The sequence below is a fragment of the Taurulus bubalis genome, assembly GCF_910589615.1.
Source record: "Taurulus bubalis genome assembly, chromosome: 15".
Taxonomy (NCBI): domain Eukaryota; kingdom Metazoa; phylum Chordata; class Actinopteri; order Perciformes; family Cottidae; genus Taurulus; species Taurulus bubalis.
The window spans coordinates 11,048,403-11,066,834 of record NC_136603.1 but is presented as its reverse complement, the minus strand read 5'-3'; the positions used below and the strand labels follow the sequence as shown (position 1 = coordinate 11,066,834).

Below are 18,432 nucleotides of genomic sequence, written 5' to 3'. Positions count from 1 at the left end.
GTCTACGGCAAACAACCGGTCATACTGTACAGCAGAACAATAACAAAGCCATTCACCACTTCCATGGGAACTAGGCATTTCCCCGAAGGGCTAATACAGTTGATCTCACCTAATCAAAACATTCACACACCTCCAGCAAACCAGCACTCCGATGATGGCAGCAAAGTTTAGCAGCACGGGCCACTTGCCACATATCGTTTTATATATATATATATATATATATATATATATATATATATATATATATATATATATATATATATATATATTTATATATATATATTCCTCTTCATATGTCAACCACGGTAATTTGTACAATGGACCACTGTGTTCTCTTTAAAGAGGTTATTGATACACTGATCAAAAGCATGGATTATTGTTATGGATTTGCTATCCTACTTTGCAATTTTTGTAACTTCTTTTAAGCAATATTTGAGATACATTAATGTGTGGTTGAGGTGTACTCATCCTCTACTACACGTTTTATGCTGTCAAAACGTCTGCTTCAGGCACTTCAGCCCCTTTACACATTTATGGCTGTTGCTTGTGTAATGATTTATGAGTACACTTTTAAATGCTGGACACTTACACTTCCTCTAAAATTCTGTAAAACTAAATAATATTGCAGCAACTAAATCCAATAACGTCAGCAACACAACTAGAGCTGTAGGGATTTGTAATTGATGAATTAGTTGATTTAATAATAATAATAATTAATTATTTGTTTTTTGTCATTTTTATAAGAAAAAACACCTAACATCCAGTAGTTCCGATTTCTTAAATGTGAGAATGTGATGCTATTCATTGTCGTGATATGAAACTGATTATATTTGGGGTTTGGACATTTGGTCGGACAAAAGCAAGCAATTGGAATCCATCCCATTTGAATGTGCAAAATTACAACATGCATTTTCCAGTATTTTCAATTTTACCGCCTAATCAATTCTTTGAGAAAAAAAAATCTGTAGCTTAATTGATTAGAAAAATACTGTTTGCTGCAGACCTAAACACAAGTGTTGACTCTTCGGACGTGCATTGTATTTTGCAGAATTTCCTGTATGGTAATGCGATCATTAGCCGGGGCAATATATCCTGGAATTTCCAAACCTTGTTGCAATCAGTTTTGAAAGCATTGATTCATTTACAAACAAGAGAGTACACACACTATGCTACTCCACCTCTTTGGAGCCCCAAGAGAAGCAGTATGAACTCGTGTTTGGCTTACAGACAGACAGGTCTCTGAGCAGGGGGGTGCTAGGGGAGAGACATACCATACATCATGCAGACAGCCAACAAACAGACAGACCTCAAGCCTGGCAGTGTGCAGTGAGTCAGCAGCACCACAGCTCTCTCTGCATGCCAACCACATGTCCAGCTGATTCTCAAGGCTGTCTGCACGCAACCAGAACTTATTCGTACCACAATCAACTTAAGAAATGCCCCAATGCCCAAACTGTCCAGGGCAGAATATTGATGCGTCTCATTTGCTTGGCCCCAAGGGGACAACAACAAACAGGGCAATTCTGATTTTCTCTGCAGGAAGAAGAGGAAGGACAGTGGGTTGGCTCTGCCTGTGTGATCCTCTGGCTCTGCGGGAGCGAGTACAGTGGAAAATAGTCCCCACTGCTAATCCATGGCAAGCTAATTACAGCTTTGATCCCCTAGGCGTGTGCATCACCATAGGTGGGAGGGAGGTAACATACTCTCAGGCTCAATACACTTACAGTTAGATTTGTTTTGGTTCAGAGCAGTCTCAATAAGCTCACATCTGCTGCAGACATGCAGGCAGAAAACGACAATGTTGAGCATTATTAGTCAACTCAAAGTTCATAAGAGTTTACCTCAGCTTCTCGTGAATCCTCTTTGACATTTTTAGGCAGGCTTAAGCGTTTTATACAGTACATGGCTTTGCAACCACAGTATACCAACCAAGAATATGATCATTTTAGGGCCTTCTGCTCATCAAAGAGCACTTGCTGAATAATTTACCATTTGTGAGCAATAGAAGAATCTCTCAACTCCTGGAGAAATAAACAACAATTAAGTGGGTAAATTGAGTTTTTATCTAAAATAGGCCACAGCTCTGATGATAGCCTCGTCCCAAAACACATGGTGGCAGAGATAGAGTACGGGAGGAGGAGGAGGATGTTGATGATGTTTGAGGGTGAGCAGCAGATGGCAAGGAATTATCTGGATCTTCAACTCTATATCTTTGCCCATGATGACGCCATTATTTGAGGGGTAGTTTACTTATCATTAAACAAAATCACACCAAGCAGCATTCATGGCATCATTGCATGTCACCAACGTGGCAACAGCAAAGGATCAACAAGTCAGCACAAGTAAAAACTGGGATGATGGAGCAGAGAGGAAATGTGATGTTGCCATTGTCAGGATTGTTGGTTGCTGTTAACTTAGAAAACAGGACTACTGGTCTGATGAAACACTGTTCTGTCCCAGCACGGTCCAAACAGCACTGGGGTATGAGCTTCAGGTCAATTGTGTAGGTAAGAGCCAGGCTTAAATAACAAAGGAAATGTTTCCAGGTGAAGAGCTCAAGCACCACCAGGCTCCTGGACAGAGACTGTGCTGAGGGAATTAACACATCTGAGCTATGTGTGTTATAAGTACATACTGATAGCTGTGTGGTGGTCATTAAAATCACATGGTGCCAGTGCAACACACGTGACGGTATGATGACGAGCAACTGAAACAGCGAGAAATACATTCAAGTCACAAAGCCACTCACTCGGCTTTTGTGTGCATGACAGTGATTTACGACGTAGCAAGTCGTTTGAGAGCATCCACGTTGGGTTACTACGTGTCGGTGTGTAATAAATTAACGTTTGTGCTGCTTTTACCACCAAAAAGTTATAGAGTGATACTTCCGCTCACACTTTCAAAATAAACCCAACGTTCTATCTTTTGAGTTCAAACTTCAAGAAGCCACGGTGGAAATTATGTTTATTTTCCTGTAGATATATTGCAGGATAAAAATGCTGACAACAACGTGCCGTTTAACCTTTGACATCGTGCCGTTAGCTAACTACGGTGTTATCTCAGTGTTTCTCTCGAACAGCAAACTGCACACCAGCAAACATTCGTGACAACAAATTGCCACGACAGCCAGACCAGACCAACGTTAGCTACCGTAGCTTGGCTGGCGTGTCCGCTAGCGTGCCAGTTTATAGTCAGCAGCTGGTGGACATCCTCCTCCTCCTCCTCCTCCTCCTCTTCCTCCTCGCTTCTCACCAGTCGTGACCGAGGCCGAAGCAGCTGACTGCCTGGCTCCAACACACATCTACCCCGTGCTTCTTAGCTTTAAGACAGTTAACGCTCCTGCCGCCAGTACGCTAGCATCAAGCGTAAAGCGTCACAACGGTGCCGATGATGTTTCAAGTCACCAGCAGCCCTTCACTGCGACTACCTGGCAAGAAAATCGGCATGTTTTACCAATAACCAGGTAGCTTAATGAAGTACTCACCCCGACTGAAGCTGCTCGCGGCAATGTCACGCGGTGACTGTATCGGGGAAGTAGGGGTGGTGTTTGCTCAGGGCGGTCACCCAGGTCGAGTGTCTTTCTTCTAAATGGCCCCTCTCTCTCTCTCGCTCTCTCTCTCTCTCTCTCTCTCTCTCAGCGAGCTACACCTCCGTAAGATCTCTCCACACTGCAATGGGGCTGTACGGCGCCACACGATTGGCCAGAGTGAGCGGAACTCGGTGCGCTCTGGTGAGCAAGAGCGCTCGCGCGACCTGCAGGAGGAGCAGAAATGATGCCTTCGTGGTAACTGGGAAAACTCAACACCGGGGTTCAAGCGCATTGCTTCAGTGTTAAAAATGTAAATGATGATAATAGTTATTATGTAAACACTTTTTACACAATAAATCACGTATTTGTTTCCACCAAATATAATTTGCTTACAGACGCCATTGTGAGTTGTTAATAAACACTACAAAACAGCCTGCTTTAAAATATGACTATAATATATGTATTATATATTATGTTGATTATTTCCTTGGTATTTTACTTAACTTTAACATAATCTAATGGTTTTGATTATGGTTTACTAATAGTGTACATATCATTAACAAGCCATTAATACGAACAAATAGTGGATTGCTGTGAAAAACTCCACTGCTTGTGTTTATCTTTTCTATTTGGTAATAAATACATTTATGAATACTGATGGGGTTCTCACTCGTATCTGCAGTTTTAAGTCTTAATACGTTATTAATAAAGGGCTGAATCCATTAAGTCTGTAGTTGTATGTGTTCATTTTCATTCAACGGACTTTGTTCCGCAGCAACGGATGTGCTTTTAAGGTGCCGCCTTGTGCTTTCACTTTCACTTTGTTGTCTTTGTCGCTTGTGTCGTTTTTCTTTTTCCTTGAAGAATTGGGGGTATTACCGTTCACCTAACGCGTAATCGAGAGCTCAGACCCATTTATGGCTTCCAGTAACTCGGCGGATGTTGCAAGGGTGGGACAGATCTCTGTTTAAGGTCTGTGTTAAACTGTGGTACTTCCACAGAAGCGTTTTTAATGGTGCGTCATCTTTCCGCTGTGGTTTTCGTCATACTTCAAATTCCTTTTCATGTTACTCTGTTGACCGATTTCGACGGTATGAGGTATCGTTGTGTTCTTCTTCAATATAGTCTTTGCAAATTGTTATATTTTAATGATATTTATTTATTTTATTTATTTGGAACTAACTAACATTGTTTTTAATCTCAACCAGTTTATAGGCATTCCAGTCCAGGTTGGCAAATTGCTATTTGTTGATCACTATATCGGTCTTCAGTGCTGTTAATTAAAGATCATCAGACTTCACTCTTCTTCTACAAAAGTCAATGGCTCTTCCGGACCAACTTCAGGCCATCAATCAAACAGCAGAGGCGCTGGACAGCTGTGAACGCAGGAGGCTCTTCTACCTGTGTGAAATATTGGACACGGACACCAGTGTGACATGTATGAAGGACATGCTGAAATCTAAAGTGACGTGCCACGATAGGGGACAGCTGTTTCTGACAGAGCTGATGCTGCAATTGAAACGTTTTGATATCCTGAGGAAGGTGTACAACACCGACAGGGATGAGGCGGAGAAGGCTCTGCTACACAGAAAGGTTCTGCCAAGATTCAGGTAAGATGTGTACCTGATCTAGATGTGTGTAAGGCATGATTGTTACATTCCAATTGTTTATACTTCAAGTTCCTAACGTGATCGTGATTTTCCTTACTGTAGAGTATTGATGGCTAATATAAATGAGGATATGACCAATGAAGATCTGAGCAGTGTGAAATTCTTGTTGAGCAGCACCTTGCCTCGTGAGAAGATGGAAAAAGCACAGGTGAAGTTTTGTTATCACTTGACATCATGAGGGATTTCCCATTCTCAAAATGTCAAATCTGCATACAACAGTAATTCGAACTTCCTCAGAGAGAACAACTTCTCCCTCTCTCCTTTGACAGAGTTTCCTGGATGTGATCATTGAACTTGAGAAGCTGGATATAGTTTCACCTGAAAGAGTCGACTTTGTAGAAGAATGTTTTAGAAACATTAGTAGGATCGACCTCGCCAAAAAAGTGACTGCATACAAGATGTCAGGTGAGACTGTACTCTTTGCATGAATGGCTCAAATTCGAAAAGAGTTTGCGATTTGTGAAAAAGAAAATTCATGTGACACAATGTGAAAAAGAAATTCTCAAGAGAGGTTTGAGGGTGGCACGTTGCATGGTTCGTAACATTTACACTGTGTGTTTCATGTGAAGTATGGAATGTTTACATGCTCTTGAAGGAACATGCTGAAAATTAATATTTGCGTGTCTCTCCTCCCACTGAAATGGTCCATGGCGCTTTTGAAGAAGAAGAAAAAACTTCTTCCAAGTGCCAAAGAAAATATTTAGTTCCTAAACCACAGAAAAAAAAGTAAAACTAAGTTTTACCCAGAACAGAAACCTGAATATAAAAGCTGCCTAGGTGGTCTTATGCATTGTCCAGACTGTTTTCTGACAATGCAAAAGCTTCAACAAAAAGTGTTAGATTCTGTTTCTTTATATATAGTATAGCATAAAACAAAATGTGTTTCATTTAACCCAAAGCGACACATCTTATCTTGTTCATTGATACCAGCATAACATCCAGTTCACATATGTACTGTGAACACTTGGACACAGATATATATATTTCTTCTTTTGGGCACATGCAATTTTACATATGTCTCAGTACTAAACTTTGTATTCATCATGTTATTATGTGAAAGAACAATCACAAAGTACTATACATATATTTTATTCTGTGCTTGTATTCACTTGTATTTCTGTCCAAATCTTTCACAGTTGTAACATCTGAAGGGCATTCATCTCTGCAGCAAAGCCACAGAGGTCCTGTAAGTAGTGTACAAAAGGTATTCAACGTTTGACATTTTTCCACTCTATTATACAACTAATACTTTTGAAAAACATGTCTTTTCTTCAGTATCCATTCCCCACTGCAAATGGTTCCCATTCTCTGCAGCAAACAAGTCAAGCACAGCCCCTCCACATTGGTAAGAAAGCATGCATATTAGAAAATGATAGCAACTTCAAAAGATATGTTATTGCCAGAGATACTGTAAAGAAATAATTAATAAAAAAACTTTCAAATCAACGGAACAAGCATAAGCAAATACATTTCACATTGGGCTTTATAGTGACACAGTAACACAGCTGGAAAGCCCCAAGTATCTCATTGTATTTCACTCTGACATTCATAACACCGTATGAATCTTTTTCACCAGCCACAGAAAACATTCCGGTGCCTGTTGACACAGAGCAGAACCTTCAGGTAAGGTCTTCACTCACTATTGGTGCAGTTTCTTCCCCTACATGTTAGTTTGAGTGTGTTTAATTAGTAAAGTGCATTTATGAAACTTGTTTGCTTGCTCCTTTACATTACAGAGTCAACTAGATTGGTATACATTGAACACTAAACCCAGGGGAGTTTGTGTTATCGTAGACTGCGTGGGTATTGACGGAGGTGAGACACAAAACACTTTGTACCTATAAATCTAGTGCTGGAATACATATTCAGATCCTTTATTTAAGTACAAGTACCAATACCATTGTACAATTCCTCCATTACAATTGACTTTAGCAAAAATACAAAAGTATCATCACCAAAAGCTACTCAAAGTATTAAAGTAAAAGTACACATTCTGTGGAAAAAATGGATACTGATGAATAAATGTGTTAGCTGCATTTCACTGTTGTAGCTGGTCGAGGTGAAGCTACTTTTAGCTACTTTATTTACTATATTAGTTTTAAACCAGGGGTCGGACAAAGGGTCACAAGATAAAGCTGAAGGGTCGTGCAGTGATTGAAGGTAGTGTTGGTTATCAAGCTTGATATCTTTTTGAAATTCTCATTTCGGTCGAACAACAATCAATGAATCAAATGCTTTGACAAAAAAAAAAAAAAAAAAAATCCTATTTTAATCCTATTTTAGGCTGTCGCAGGCCCATCCAATCATTTAATTTGGCACTGAACGTAATGATTGAATGGGCTACCTTCTTGTCTACCTACCTACTGTCTGCGTGTATTCTTCCCCTACACTCATTGCTCATCACAGTATCGGTAGTCTTCTGCAAGCTGCTACCTTGACAGCTGTGAGTTCCAACAAGAGCCATGCTCCTTAATTTACGTACATAACAACCCTGCCTTTAGTGGGAGAGGAAAGAAGGGAAAAAACAGTTTTTTTAAGTAATAGATCATGTTTCTTTTGTTGGCTTCGAACATTTATTCAAATGAAACCATGTTGAGTGTTGATTCATGTTATAGTAAACTGAATCTCTTTACTCAGACATGTTGGAACAGACATTTAAGGCTCTTCACTTCAACGTGGTCCTCCACAAATGGCTGGGTGTGGATGAGACGCTCTCCGTTCTCAGAGGGATCTACAGACAAAGAGAGACCCTTGAAGGCGACGGCTTTGTCTGCTGCATCATTAGCCGCGGTAAAGCAAACCATTTCCTGGGTACAGACTCGTACGGCGCAGGTCTACATCTGGACAGTGTCAGACGTCTTTTCACTGCTGATGCATGCCCAATGCTGGTTGGCAAGCCCAAACTCTTCTTCATCCAGAGGTACAACGTCCCTGAGTTTCCGCCCCGTGCCAGGATGGAGCACCGGGATGAGGATCTGGAGACAGATGGCTGTGTTGGGCTGTCCAGATGTGATCGCATCCCTACAGATGCAGATGTGTTCTGGAGTCACTGCTGGACAGATGAACGTCAACTGGAGCAAGGGCACCATCGCTCCATTTACCTGAAGGCTCTGACAGACGCTTTGCACAAAGGTCAAAGGAGGTAAAGGCAAACACTCTTTCACACTTTGGCATCTTACAGTTTTCATGTCAGCATTAAGACTAAACAGTTGTTTGTGTCCCGACAGGAAAAGACATCTTGTTGATGTTCATACCGATGTGAATGGGGCCATCTTTGAACATAACAAGAGGAATCCTGGCGAAAACTACAACATCGATCTGAGACATACTTTGAGGAAAGATCTTTACTTACAATAGAGGGTTAATCACTATCATTAAACCCTCAATTCTGGCAGCCACATATTATTTTTATAGCATATTCAGCCTAAGAAGAACCTTTTTCTTTTTTTTTTTACTGTGTATACAGTGACACCTGGTGGTTGTAGGAACTTAAAACACTAACGCTTGTTTTGGTTTTGATATGTATTTTTGATATGTATTTATTTCATGTTTGAAACATATTTTTATAGTTTCATAACATACATAGAAATATACAGGCAAGACAAAACAATAATGACAACAATAACAATCAGAGCCTCACAATAGATGCAAATATCTATTCATGCAAGACAAAAAGAAGAGTAATAAAAAAAAAATAACACAATGTTTTAATCACACATAACTGAAATGTAATCAAATGTAACTGATTTTATTGTTTTGAAGCATTCATGTGAAATGCCTTTTTCTTGCCTCACAATGCATCTGAAACAGGCTTGTAGTGCTTGTATTTAATTATTGTAACTATAATTTTTTATACAATGTATACAATTGTGAAAGTAATTATCTGAATGAAGGATTATTACGACTATGACTGGTATTATATCTATTTTTACTTATATGTTTGTACTTTGTATTTCATTTGTTTAACGTTATGCATTGTCTAGATGTGTGCAGTAGAAATGTGTAGTGAATGTGAAGTAGAAACAGTAAAACAACTAGTTTGCATCCATTACCTTGGAATATTGTTCTGCTTTGAGAGTACTATTATGTGGTTGATATTATATCCATGCAATATTTAAAGAAAAGTGAGCTCACAGTGACATTTGACCAGTGAATCAAAAATCTGTTACGATTATCAGTTGAGACTGCCTTTATTGATCCCAAAAGGAAAATTCTAAAATAAGAAAGTGAAAAATAAATAAGAGTATTGTAAAACGTAAACACGAATGGAAGTAAACATATTAACTACACAGAACAGTACAAAATCACGGTGGCGGTGAGATGACAAGTAGCATCAAAGTCAGCAAGTGTGTCCAAACAGTGCACACCAGACTAATATAATATCTACTTTTATTAAAGAATGATACTTAGTTTTTCTGTATCAATTTAGACATATAATGCACATCATTGTATAAATCAATTTAGCATGTGAACATTATATAGTATTACATATTTACAGGATTTACAGGATTACAGCAGCAAACACAAGATACAGAACAAATAAAACGTATATAAATAAACAGTAAAACAGTAAGGAGTTCACAATAACATATTATATACAGACAGAACAGTGTATTTACATTGCACAGGTTGAAATGATTAAAGTGATGTTTGTATGGGATACAAAGATGTTGTGCGACATCCAAGAAATGACCAAATGCACACACAAAAAAACACCACACATTGTCAATAACAGCCTACAGTACTCCACGCTGCATTGTGATTGCGACAATAGGAGGCAGGCAAGTTACACGAGCAAAGTTAAGGAGACACGCGCACAAGCGGGGCTCGTGAACGCGCACGGCCGCGGCTGCTGTTGCTATGATGCAATGGCGACTGCGCCGTGGGAAGCGAGCGAGGAGTTGAATGAGTTCCCTCCACAGTTGGAGTGAAGCAGCCGCCGACAGCCAAGGAGGACGCCGTCAGTGCCGAGGGACAGACAGCGGGCACAGAGACACCGGCAGGCCCCCGTCCTCTGCCACTCTACCTGCAAACACACGGCCAGGTGTATCCGCTCGCATGCACGTCTCTCCGTGTCATGCACGTCGGAGAGCCTTCTCACATCTGTGCGACGTTGCAGCGAGGCGAGCACCAACACCCTGTTTTGCCCTCGATAGCCGAAACCAAGTGAGGAAGGGCTTGTTTTATTTATTTAATTTAAACAAAAATTCCAGTCGCATTGTCCTCATTCAGCGGAGACTCGGTGGACCTATCCGTGCTTTCTTACCATGGCGGAGAGAACCTCAACCGGGTTGCTGACGATGATGTTGGAGCCCACGCCGGCTGTCGCTATGACCCTGCCGGCGGAGGTCCGGGAGAAGCTGGCGGAGCTGGAGCTGGAGCTCTCTGAGGGTAAGTTCACAACAACATGGACACAAACTACCGCACCGTGTTGCCACTGCATGCTGTTTATTTCCTTCCTGGAGTGGACTTTAAACGTGGTTCATGCACATGACAGCTATCAGAACCACCGCCCTTTATCTTGGCTTTGTGGCTCATGTTTGAGAACATGCCAGCATCACCAGAGCCTCTCTGCTACTACCACTCATACCCCCAAAACTCAACTTCTTCTGTACTTTTCTCCTCAAGTTTGTTACCTACTGCAGCACAGGGGGTCTCTAAACTAAATTACATTAGTTGATAGGTTGCTCTGTTTTTCCTTTTCACCTCTAACGAAGACCAGATGTTCCTATTGTCCTGGAACTAGATTAGAATACCATATTTGATCAGATGGCTATTTGAGCCGAGTCAGCTGACACACCCATGCTGCTGCTATGGCTCTGTTTTTCACAGAAGTTGTGTTTGGCCTTACTTGAAGTTAATGAAAAAGGAAGGTTAAGTAACTAATTGGTAACTAATACAAATCTGAATATTACCAATGGCCATTTTCATCCTATCTGACCAGGGACCAGCTCTATGAAGGGTTCTCTCTCTGACTCATGAAATTAGAAGGTCATGAGAAAAGTTGAAACGCTAACTAACGTCCTTGCTTTCCTTCCCATTTTTATGGGAATGAATATTAGGATCTGTATGAAGTTTTTCCAAGAATGTTGCTGATATTGCTCATCTGTACTCTTGTTTATGTGCGGACCTCTATGCTTAACATTATATACAATTTATGCTTGAACTTGCTCTTTTTTTTATGTGAGAAACAGACATGTCCATTCAGACATGTCGCTTCACTATCATTGGTACCTGCTGCTAGAATCACCAAGACATAATTTGCCTGTTCAAAGTCCTGCATGTTTACTGATATGATTTATTAGGCAACCTAATAATCCCTTTCCTTGATGTTTGCTTTGAGGACAAATTTCACTGTCACAGTACTGGATGTAACATTTCTGTAGCTAAACATATAAAAAATGTCCACTTCTACTTTGACTTTACATTTAGGTGTCGTCTCTCAGCGCTGTACAGAGTCAATAAAGCTGGGCTCATCCTCCCGCTGTCTTGAAATCCTTAAGAGTTTCAGTACACCGTAAATAATGAAAAGGGTGTTTTTGTTTTTCACAAAGCTTTTCTTTTAATATGTTTGCTGAATGAGACTCCTTATTCAATTGCTCCTTTTATATGAGCGGTACTCACATGGTCAAATATGCTGAGCTGTGATAAAGTCATAATTACTGTTCTGATTAAATTAGGGATATGACCCCAGGGTATGACCCTAATTATTTCCAAAGAATATGTTCACTCATTCTTTCTCCATGCTAGCTGTGTGTTAGCAGCCCCACACCAAGGTTAGGAATAGACCAAAGGTGCACGCTTTGATAAGCACAATAACTGCCACTGAGGCCCCTAATGGGACAGACATGTTTTCAGGAGCGGCAACCAAATTAATCTATATCGGTCCAGTTTCCTCTTCCTGCTCTCCACATGTCACATCCTGCCATGTTGGAGCTCTGATAGCCGAATCTCCCTGACTCTGTTGCCGTCCTCTCCCTTCCACTGATATACTCTGTTGCCTCATTTCACAACTTCCCCAAACTCCATATTTCTTCCATTTTCTCCCCGATCAAAGAAGAAAGTGTAATTCTCTTTCGGGTAAAATTAAATCAACCTCCCTTTTGCTCTATGAAATCCTATCCCCATACGCTGCTGTGAACTCTTCACCTCGCGATGATGCCCTTTGGTTGCCTCCCCGGTACATCCTGTCTCAGGAAAGAATAGACGACTCGTTTTATTGGAAGGAGATGAGAGCCTGTGGATCCTGCAGGTTTTCTATCCTTCTCACTGAGTTTGGCTTATAGGCATGTCTAAGTCAGGCATGTCTGTGTCACACTAAGTGACACATCTCTTAGCCTGAGTGTGCAAGCAGGTGTGCAGGAACACTGTATTATTCATGAAGCTGAATAGATGTGTCATGTATGTTTACTTTAGCAGTTTAGCATCAGCAGCCATTGGAATAACATGAGCTTGAGACAATCCAGCAGCTCAGCATGAATAATATTCCGCCGTCAGCAGTTTTGGGCTGCTGATGAGTGAAATAAACAATCTGTGTGCACTATTATTATGGTTATAATACATGCAGTTTCCTCCAGAGATGCATTTATTTTCAATTTATCTTGCTCTGGTTTTATTTCTTAGTCAACATGTGTCTTAAAATATTTATCTTACTTCCCTCTACTGTCATTAGATGAGTTTCTATGCTAATCAGAATCCATTTTTTATACAATGTGCATTTGTTGTTTTTATTGACACCTTCACTCAATGCTTCTCTTTTATTCAGTGTGTCTATGTTTAATAATATGAAAAGCACTTCACTGTGTACACTTGAGGCCTGCCTCATGAAGCAGGATTACTAAATAATCTGGACACCTTCACTGATTGAAACCTGGAATCGCTTTAAATGTGGAAAATGGACTTAATGTAAGTGAAAGAGCTTTTCTAGGTTTGAAGTCGCTGTAAATTTTGCTTTGAATCTTTCGCATTCCTCCATAATATTAAATATTCATAACTAAAGAAGCAACAATCAAAGTAAAAAGGCATTATTTATTAAAGGAATGGTTCAACATTAGGGTTTTTTGTGTGGATTAAACAAACAAAATATATTAATAGTTAGTGAGCTTTTAGAGGTAAGAGTAGTTTAATTTTGACTCCTTTGTGCAGAGCCAGGCTAGTTGTTTCCCCATGTTTTCAGTCTTTGCGCCATGCTAAGCTATTGCTAAGCTATCAGCTAACATACTTGCTGTACTGGGCACAGGCAGTAAGTGATGTCAATCTTCTAATTAAACTCTTGGAAAGAAAGCACATTTTTGTATTTCCCAACATTTTTAACATTCCTTCAAGTGTTTAACAGTCAAAAATTTACCCAATCTGCTTCATCTGGACCATGTGGGCATGATCGGATCAGAATGAATTGACAGTAACCAAACAACCCACCAATTGTCATAAGATTTTGAATCGGGTGTTGCCAAATCCTGATTGAGCCGGTAAGGTAGAAAAGCACTATTTAGATGCAGCCCATTTACTATTTTCTTTTCCCCAAAAATTGCTACGATACTAAAATCCCCTCCTATCAAATTCTGCACATCAGAGTTATAGGAGAGGACATGTGGTATCTCTCAGCTGACCTGGATGCAGATGAGTGGCCAAGAGATGGGTGTAAAGGAGGGCAAGAAAATGGATGATCCCCATTATCTCCTGCAGGGAGGGAGGAAAGCGGGAGAGACGTGGCTGCTGAGTAATTCATAGACTCACTCTATTCCATTCTCTGGTTTTCTTCCCTCTTCTTTTGTTTGCTGTCCAAAACCTCTGATTACAAAGTCATTTTTAGTCCAGTACTGGTTGGTCATTGCGCTTGTTTTGCTTGCATTTACAGAGGGGCAGCGCAGGTTTTTTGGTAGTTTACGTGGTGCCCGGCTTGTTTATGGTTGTTTGTTTTCATAGAGAACATGTTTGCTGCAGGTTTGAGGTGTTTGGAAGAAGATCCAGCAGCATAGATGTGACTACTTTGTTTGGCAAATCTTCTGCAAATGCGTCATGAAAATTGTCTTTATTATAAGTGAGATTATCCAGACAGTTTGTTTAATGGTAGACGCCATCTTCATTTGTTCTTACTCTTATCTATACCCTGGCATCTGCTCGTGCAATGACCCAATTTCCCCATGGAAATCATTTAAGTTTCATCTTATCTAATTGCTTAGATAAGGTGAAACTTTTCTCACTGTAGACTTGTAGGTAAAGAGGGTTACTCTAGTAATGAGATGGTGATTAGGACTTGTATTCGCAGGGAGCTGTTTCATCAACAAGAGCTTTTAATTTCTCCCTAGTCTGAAACAAGACGGCAGTACACTATGTGAAGCAGAGAAGCTAGAAATAAAAATAAAATCAGTAAGTTGTTGTCGTGTGCAACATTTTCAATTTAACACGTGATACTTTTTCATACATGTCATGAGTTTCTCATTATTGGAGTTTACAGTAGATCCACATTTATGTGACCTGAGGCTCGCAGCTTCGCCCTTTTTGCTTCTGATCATTTTTGCAGAACAAGTTGGCAGCTGTCTGAGACTTCTACAGAGCCTACAGGACTTTCAGCATCATCTGGTATCCATGGCAGTACTGCTGTGATAACTTATTTTGTAACTTATACCACAATAAGTGGAACAGAATTCCCTATCTATTTAATTGATGTGTCAAGTACTGTTTAGCCCAATTCCCAATATGCATGGGCATTAATGGCATAGTTTACCCAGATCCTTAAGTAAGGATTATATTGGCCTGTTATACAACACAGCCAAGGTCATAGACCTGTGTACAAGGTGGGGTTAGTGGATAGCTTTGATGGCCGGAGTTCCATAAAAACTCTTTTGGGGAAAATATGAGTGTACAGGAAACCCGAGCGAGAAAGACCACACCGTGCAGAGAAGGACTCATTCCTCTCTGTGGTCACTTACTCCCACCACCAAACTCATGAAGAAAGAACATCCACCGGACTCACCCAGTGAGTTCAGTCCATTGTTATGCAAAACCCAGCATTTGATGAATTTAGAATCGCATTCTGCATTAAGAGCTTTGAGAACCGGTAGGATTTGTGACGATTACTGAAGGGACTTTGTACATGGCTGCTGGGTCGCTCTGTAATCGGATCCAAAAGAGAAGAATGTTGAGCCTTGGAGCGAGCTTGCTGGCTGCCGTGGCTGCTGTGAAGTCCAGTTCGGAGATAAAGAGGCAGCTATGCCGTGCCCCTGCCACAGTGGAGGACAGAACGAGGAGGGTCATAAATATTTCAAGGGTGTGCCTCAGAGCGGAGTAGAGCCTCAGATTCTTGTGCTGCTCTCATATGCTTCTGCCTGTATATGAGAGTTCGTGCACATGGAAGTGTGTGCGTGTTTGGTCTATTTACTTTTTGCTTGTGGATTGTTAAAGTGCTCCTTACGAACCACAGAGCTGTTTCATTTTAGCCTGACAATTATCCACACCACCAGTTATTGTCCTGGCGCTTTCCACTGTATTTTGTAGCTCTAGCTGCAGCTGCCTGTTTGTTTTCTTTAGTGCTCTTCTTCTTCATCCTGTCTCTGTCGTTATAGGAGTCGTGAATATTTAATGGAATGGGATCGTAATATGTTGAAATATGTCTTTTCCCACTTTTGTGGAAGAGTCTACAGAGAGAGATTCATGCCAGCTCTGGGATTTTGGCGTCCCTGTGGCTTTCCTCTTTGGAATTTAAGGTTTTCAATATTGGTTATCATTATCAATTGAGCTGTTGTTTTAACCCATTAAGTATTTAATAAAGCAGCATTTCAAATTGAAAAAAATAATACCACAATCTCGTCAACAAACCCAAAGGTTTTCATGCAAAGTTTATCCAAAATGGAGAACAGAAGGCATCTTACTTTCAAAGCAGTACATCTTTGCCATCATATTGTTATTTGACAACTGACGTTACGGTTGTTTTTACCGACTTCCATCTAATCAACCGCCTCATTTGTTCTCTAGTTACATTTTACATGACGAGCATGTGCATTAACTAAATGTTTCTGTATTGATTTATTTCATTGCCCAGCTACTTTGTACATCCCTATGGAAGTATCGTAAAGGTTTTCGGTTCACAGGGTTTTTCAAGTTTGTTCTGAAACTTGAGATACAAAACAGTTTTCCTCTCTGTGGGCATGCCAAAAATATGACATTTCATTCTCTCTCCACCGACTCACCCATAAAGCGACTTGCTGGTGCTATTTCAGCAGCGTTTTTTGCATATAGCGCTTTATTGCTGTGGCACAAATCGCTGCACAATTTGATTACACTGCCACCTTCCTCCAGTCACCGGCCTGTGACTAACTGCAGCGTTGTCCAATGTACTGTGTAAGAAAGAACGCAAGTTAAAGGTTCCAGTGAAAGAGTATCTTACATTTACTATCAGTGAAGCTTAAATTGACATGTAATACATAGAATTACTCTGGTCGGACATGGACCATGGTGTTTACGATCAAAGACAGCTAGCTAAAAAAAAAAAACACAGCACAGTGTTTGTTTCAATATTTCATAGATAAATGCAGTGTCTATACAATCAAGCGCTGAAAATGCCCGCTGGCTAAACAATCTTCCAACTGTTCATTCATGTGTTTGAAAAATCCATTGTCGATTGAAAATGACTGCTGACTCCACTATATCAAAGCTTCTGTCAGTATTCAAATACATACATTAAAGCCCCATATCATAGACTATGTCTAGCACCCAATACTTGTCTCCTACTGTATAATACTGTATGTCTCTCTGCTATTTCTGTTGTCTTAAGCAATTGCAGTTGAGTTCCCTTGACCTTTTAATCAGATGGCTGTGTAAAACCAGGAAGTGTATCTTTTTAAAGCCAACCAGAGACTTGGAGAGACCCTGCCCTTTGATACGACAGCAGTAGAAAGATAGTGCCAGCCTCCTGCCAGGCCGCCATCCTGTCCATCCTGTCCATCCTGCTCCAGAGAGACCAGCTATGTGATGGGCCAGAAGGTGCATTTGGTGGCACTCAACCAGAGATTGTTTTTAAATGAATAAAGGGGTGGTTGAGCACAACCCTAAATATTTCCTCAGTTTCAGAATCATGTTTTTGTCACAATGGGTGGCAGGTACGATGCCCATGGTGTGTCCTTGCTGCAAGAGAGATGGCATATGCAGTGTAGAGCAGTACAGTGCAGCGGGCACTGACGCAGAGAGATCTGCTGACCAAACGAGCTGCATGTCCCACTTCAAGGACACATTGCAGAATTCACTCTGCAATACATCCGTCTGCCCAGCAAGGCTTTTGTTCTGCCCCCATCAGCTCTCTGATGTAAACTCTTTGCTGTCCATGCTCCTACTTGTGAGTGTGTATCTTGTATCATCCCCCCCTGTGCCCATCTGATAGAGAGAGAGGCTTAGCATACAAGTTTGATGCCAGCTATGGAGCCCCCCTTCAGTTCACACCATATGGAGCTTTTCCCTATCTTTATTCAAGTGTATGCGCTTTCAATTTGAGATGAGATGACACTCATTGATGTTGATGTTCAGATTATGTAATGCGTTCCCTTCAAACCCTGTCTTCACATTACAATATTCTCTGCTTTCATCTGGATGTGGGACACTTCTGGTCAAACTGTATGCTTGCACTCAGATATATTGGTGCTTGCACAGATTTCCTCTCCTCACACTCTTCTTCTGTGTGCTCATGAAATGTCTGCTGTCCAAATTCCCCAACCAATACAATGCTAGGTGTAATTTTGACCAATGAAATGAACCCTGGTGCATTTGCTTGACTTCAGCCCACCAAGGCTTTCTTATGTAGCCTACTGTCCTTGCTTTCTTTATGACTTTTGGAATAAAATCACTATTTGTACTTTTTATTTTACTGTAATACCCAGCCACCATTACTGTAACCAACTATTTTAGTGTTTAGAGTGTGAGGACGGCTGAGGCTGTAGCACAGGAAATCTGTGTAAGCAACAACACATCTAAGTGCAAGAATACAGTTTGAGCAGAAGCAGACCAAATCCAAGTGCAAGCAGGGGCTTTTTGTGTGTAAGCATAGGGTTTCGGAGAAAAACATTACACAAATCTAAACGTGAAATCAATGAGTCTTGCTCTCACATTGAAAGACCACACTCTTGAATAAAGCCAGAAAAAAAGCTCCGTAACACATAGCTCAATCTGTCCCCTCTGGTCCAATCATGGTCACAGTAAAACACACATACAGAGTCTTCCTCAGATAGCTGAATTATCTCTAAA

The 18,432-nt window shown here is 40.7% G+C and overlaps 2 protein-coding genes across 6 annotated transcripts in view; both read left to right on the top strand.

Moving 5' to 3' along the window:
• Positions 1–4,849: 4,849 nt before the first annotated feature.
• On the top strand, positions 4,850–9,250 carry LOC306748010 (CASP8 and FADD-like apoptosis regulator; the record flags this gene model as incomplete). Its single annotated transcript, XM_079231121.1, has 9 exons — positions 4,850–5,139; positions 5,242–5,347; positions 5,469–5,604; positions 6,336–6,385; positions 6,475–6,544; positions 6,776–6,822; positions 6,936–7,014; positions 7,837–8,341; positions 8,427–9,250. The coding sequence occupies 9 exons, from the start codon at positions 4,850–4,852 to the stop codon at positions 8,554–8,556; spliced, it is 1,413 nt and encodes a 470-aa protein (XP_079087247.1). The 3' UTR covers positions 8,557–9,250.
• A 1,216-nt stretch (positions 9,251–10,466) lies between these two features.
• The window catches only part of dip2a (disco-interacting protein 2 homolog A), a gene marked incomplete at its 5' end in the record, with an annotated part of 73,153 nt that continues 65,187 nt past the window's right edge, over positions 10,467–18,432 (top strand). For all 5 annotated transcript variants that reach the window (XM_079230755.1, XM_079230757.1, XM_079230754.1 and 2 more), the window contains one exon: positions 10,467–10,590. In XM_079230755.1, the coding sequence (XP_079086881.1) occupies positions 10,467–10,590 (124 nt within the window). The remainder of the gene's footprint in view (positions 10,591–18,432) is intronic.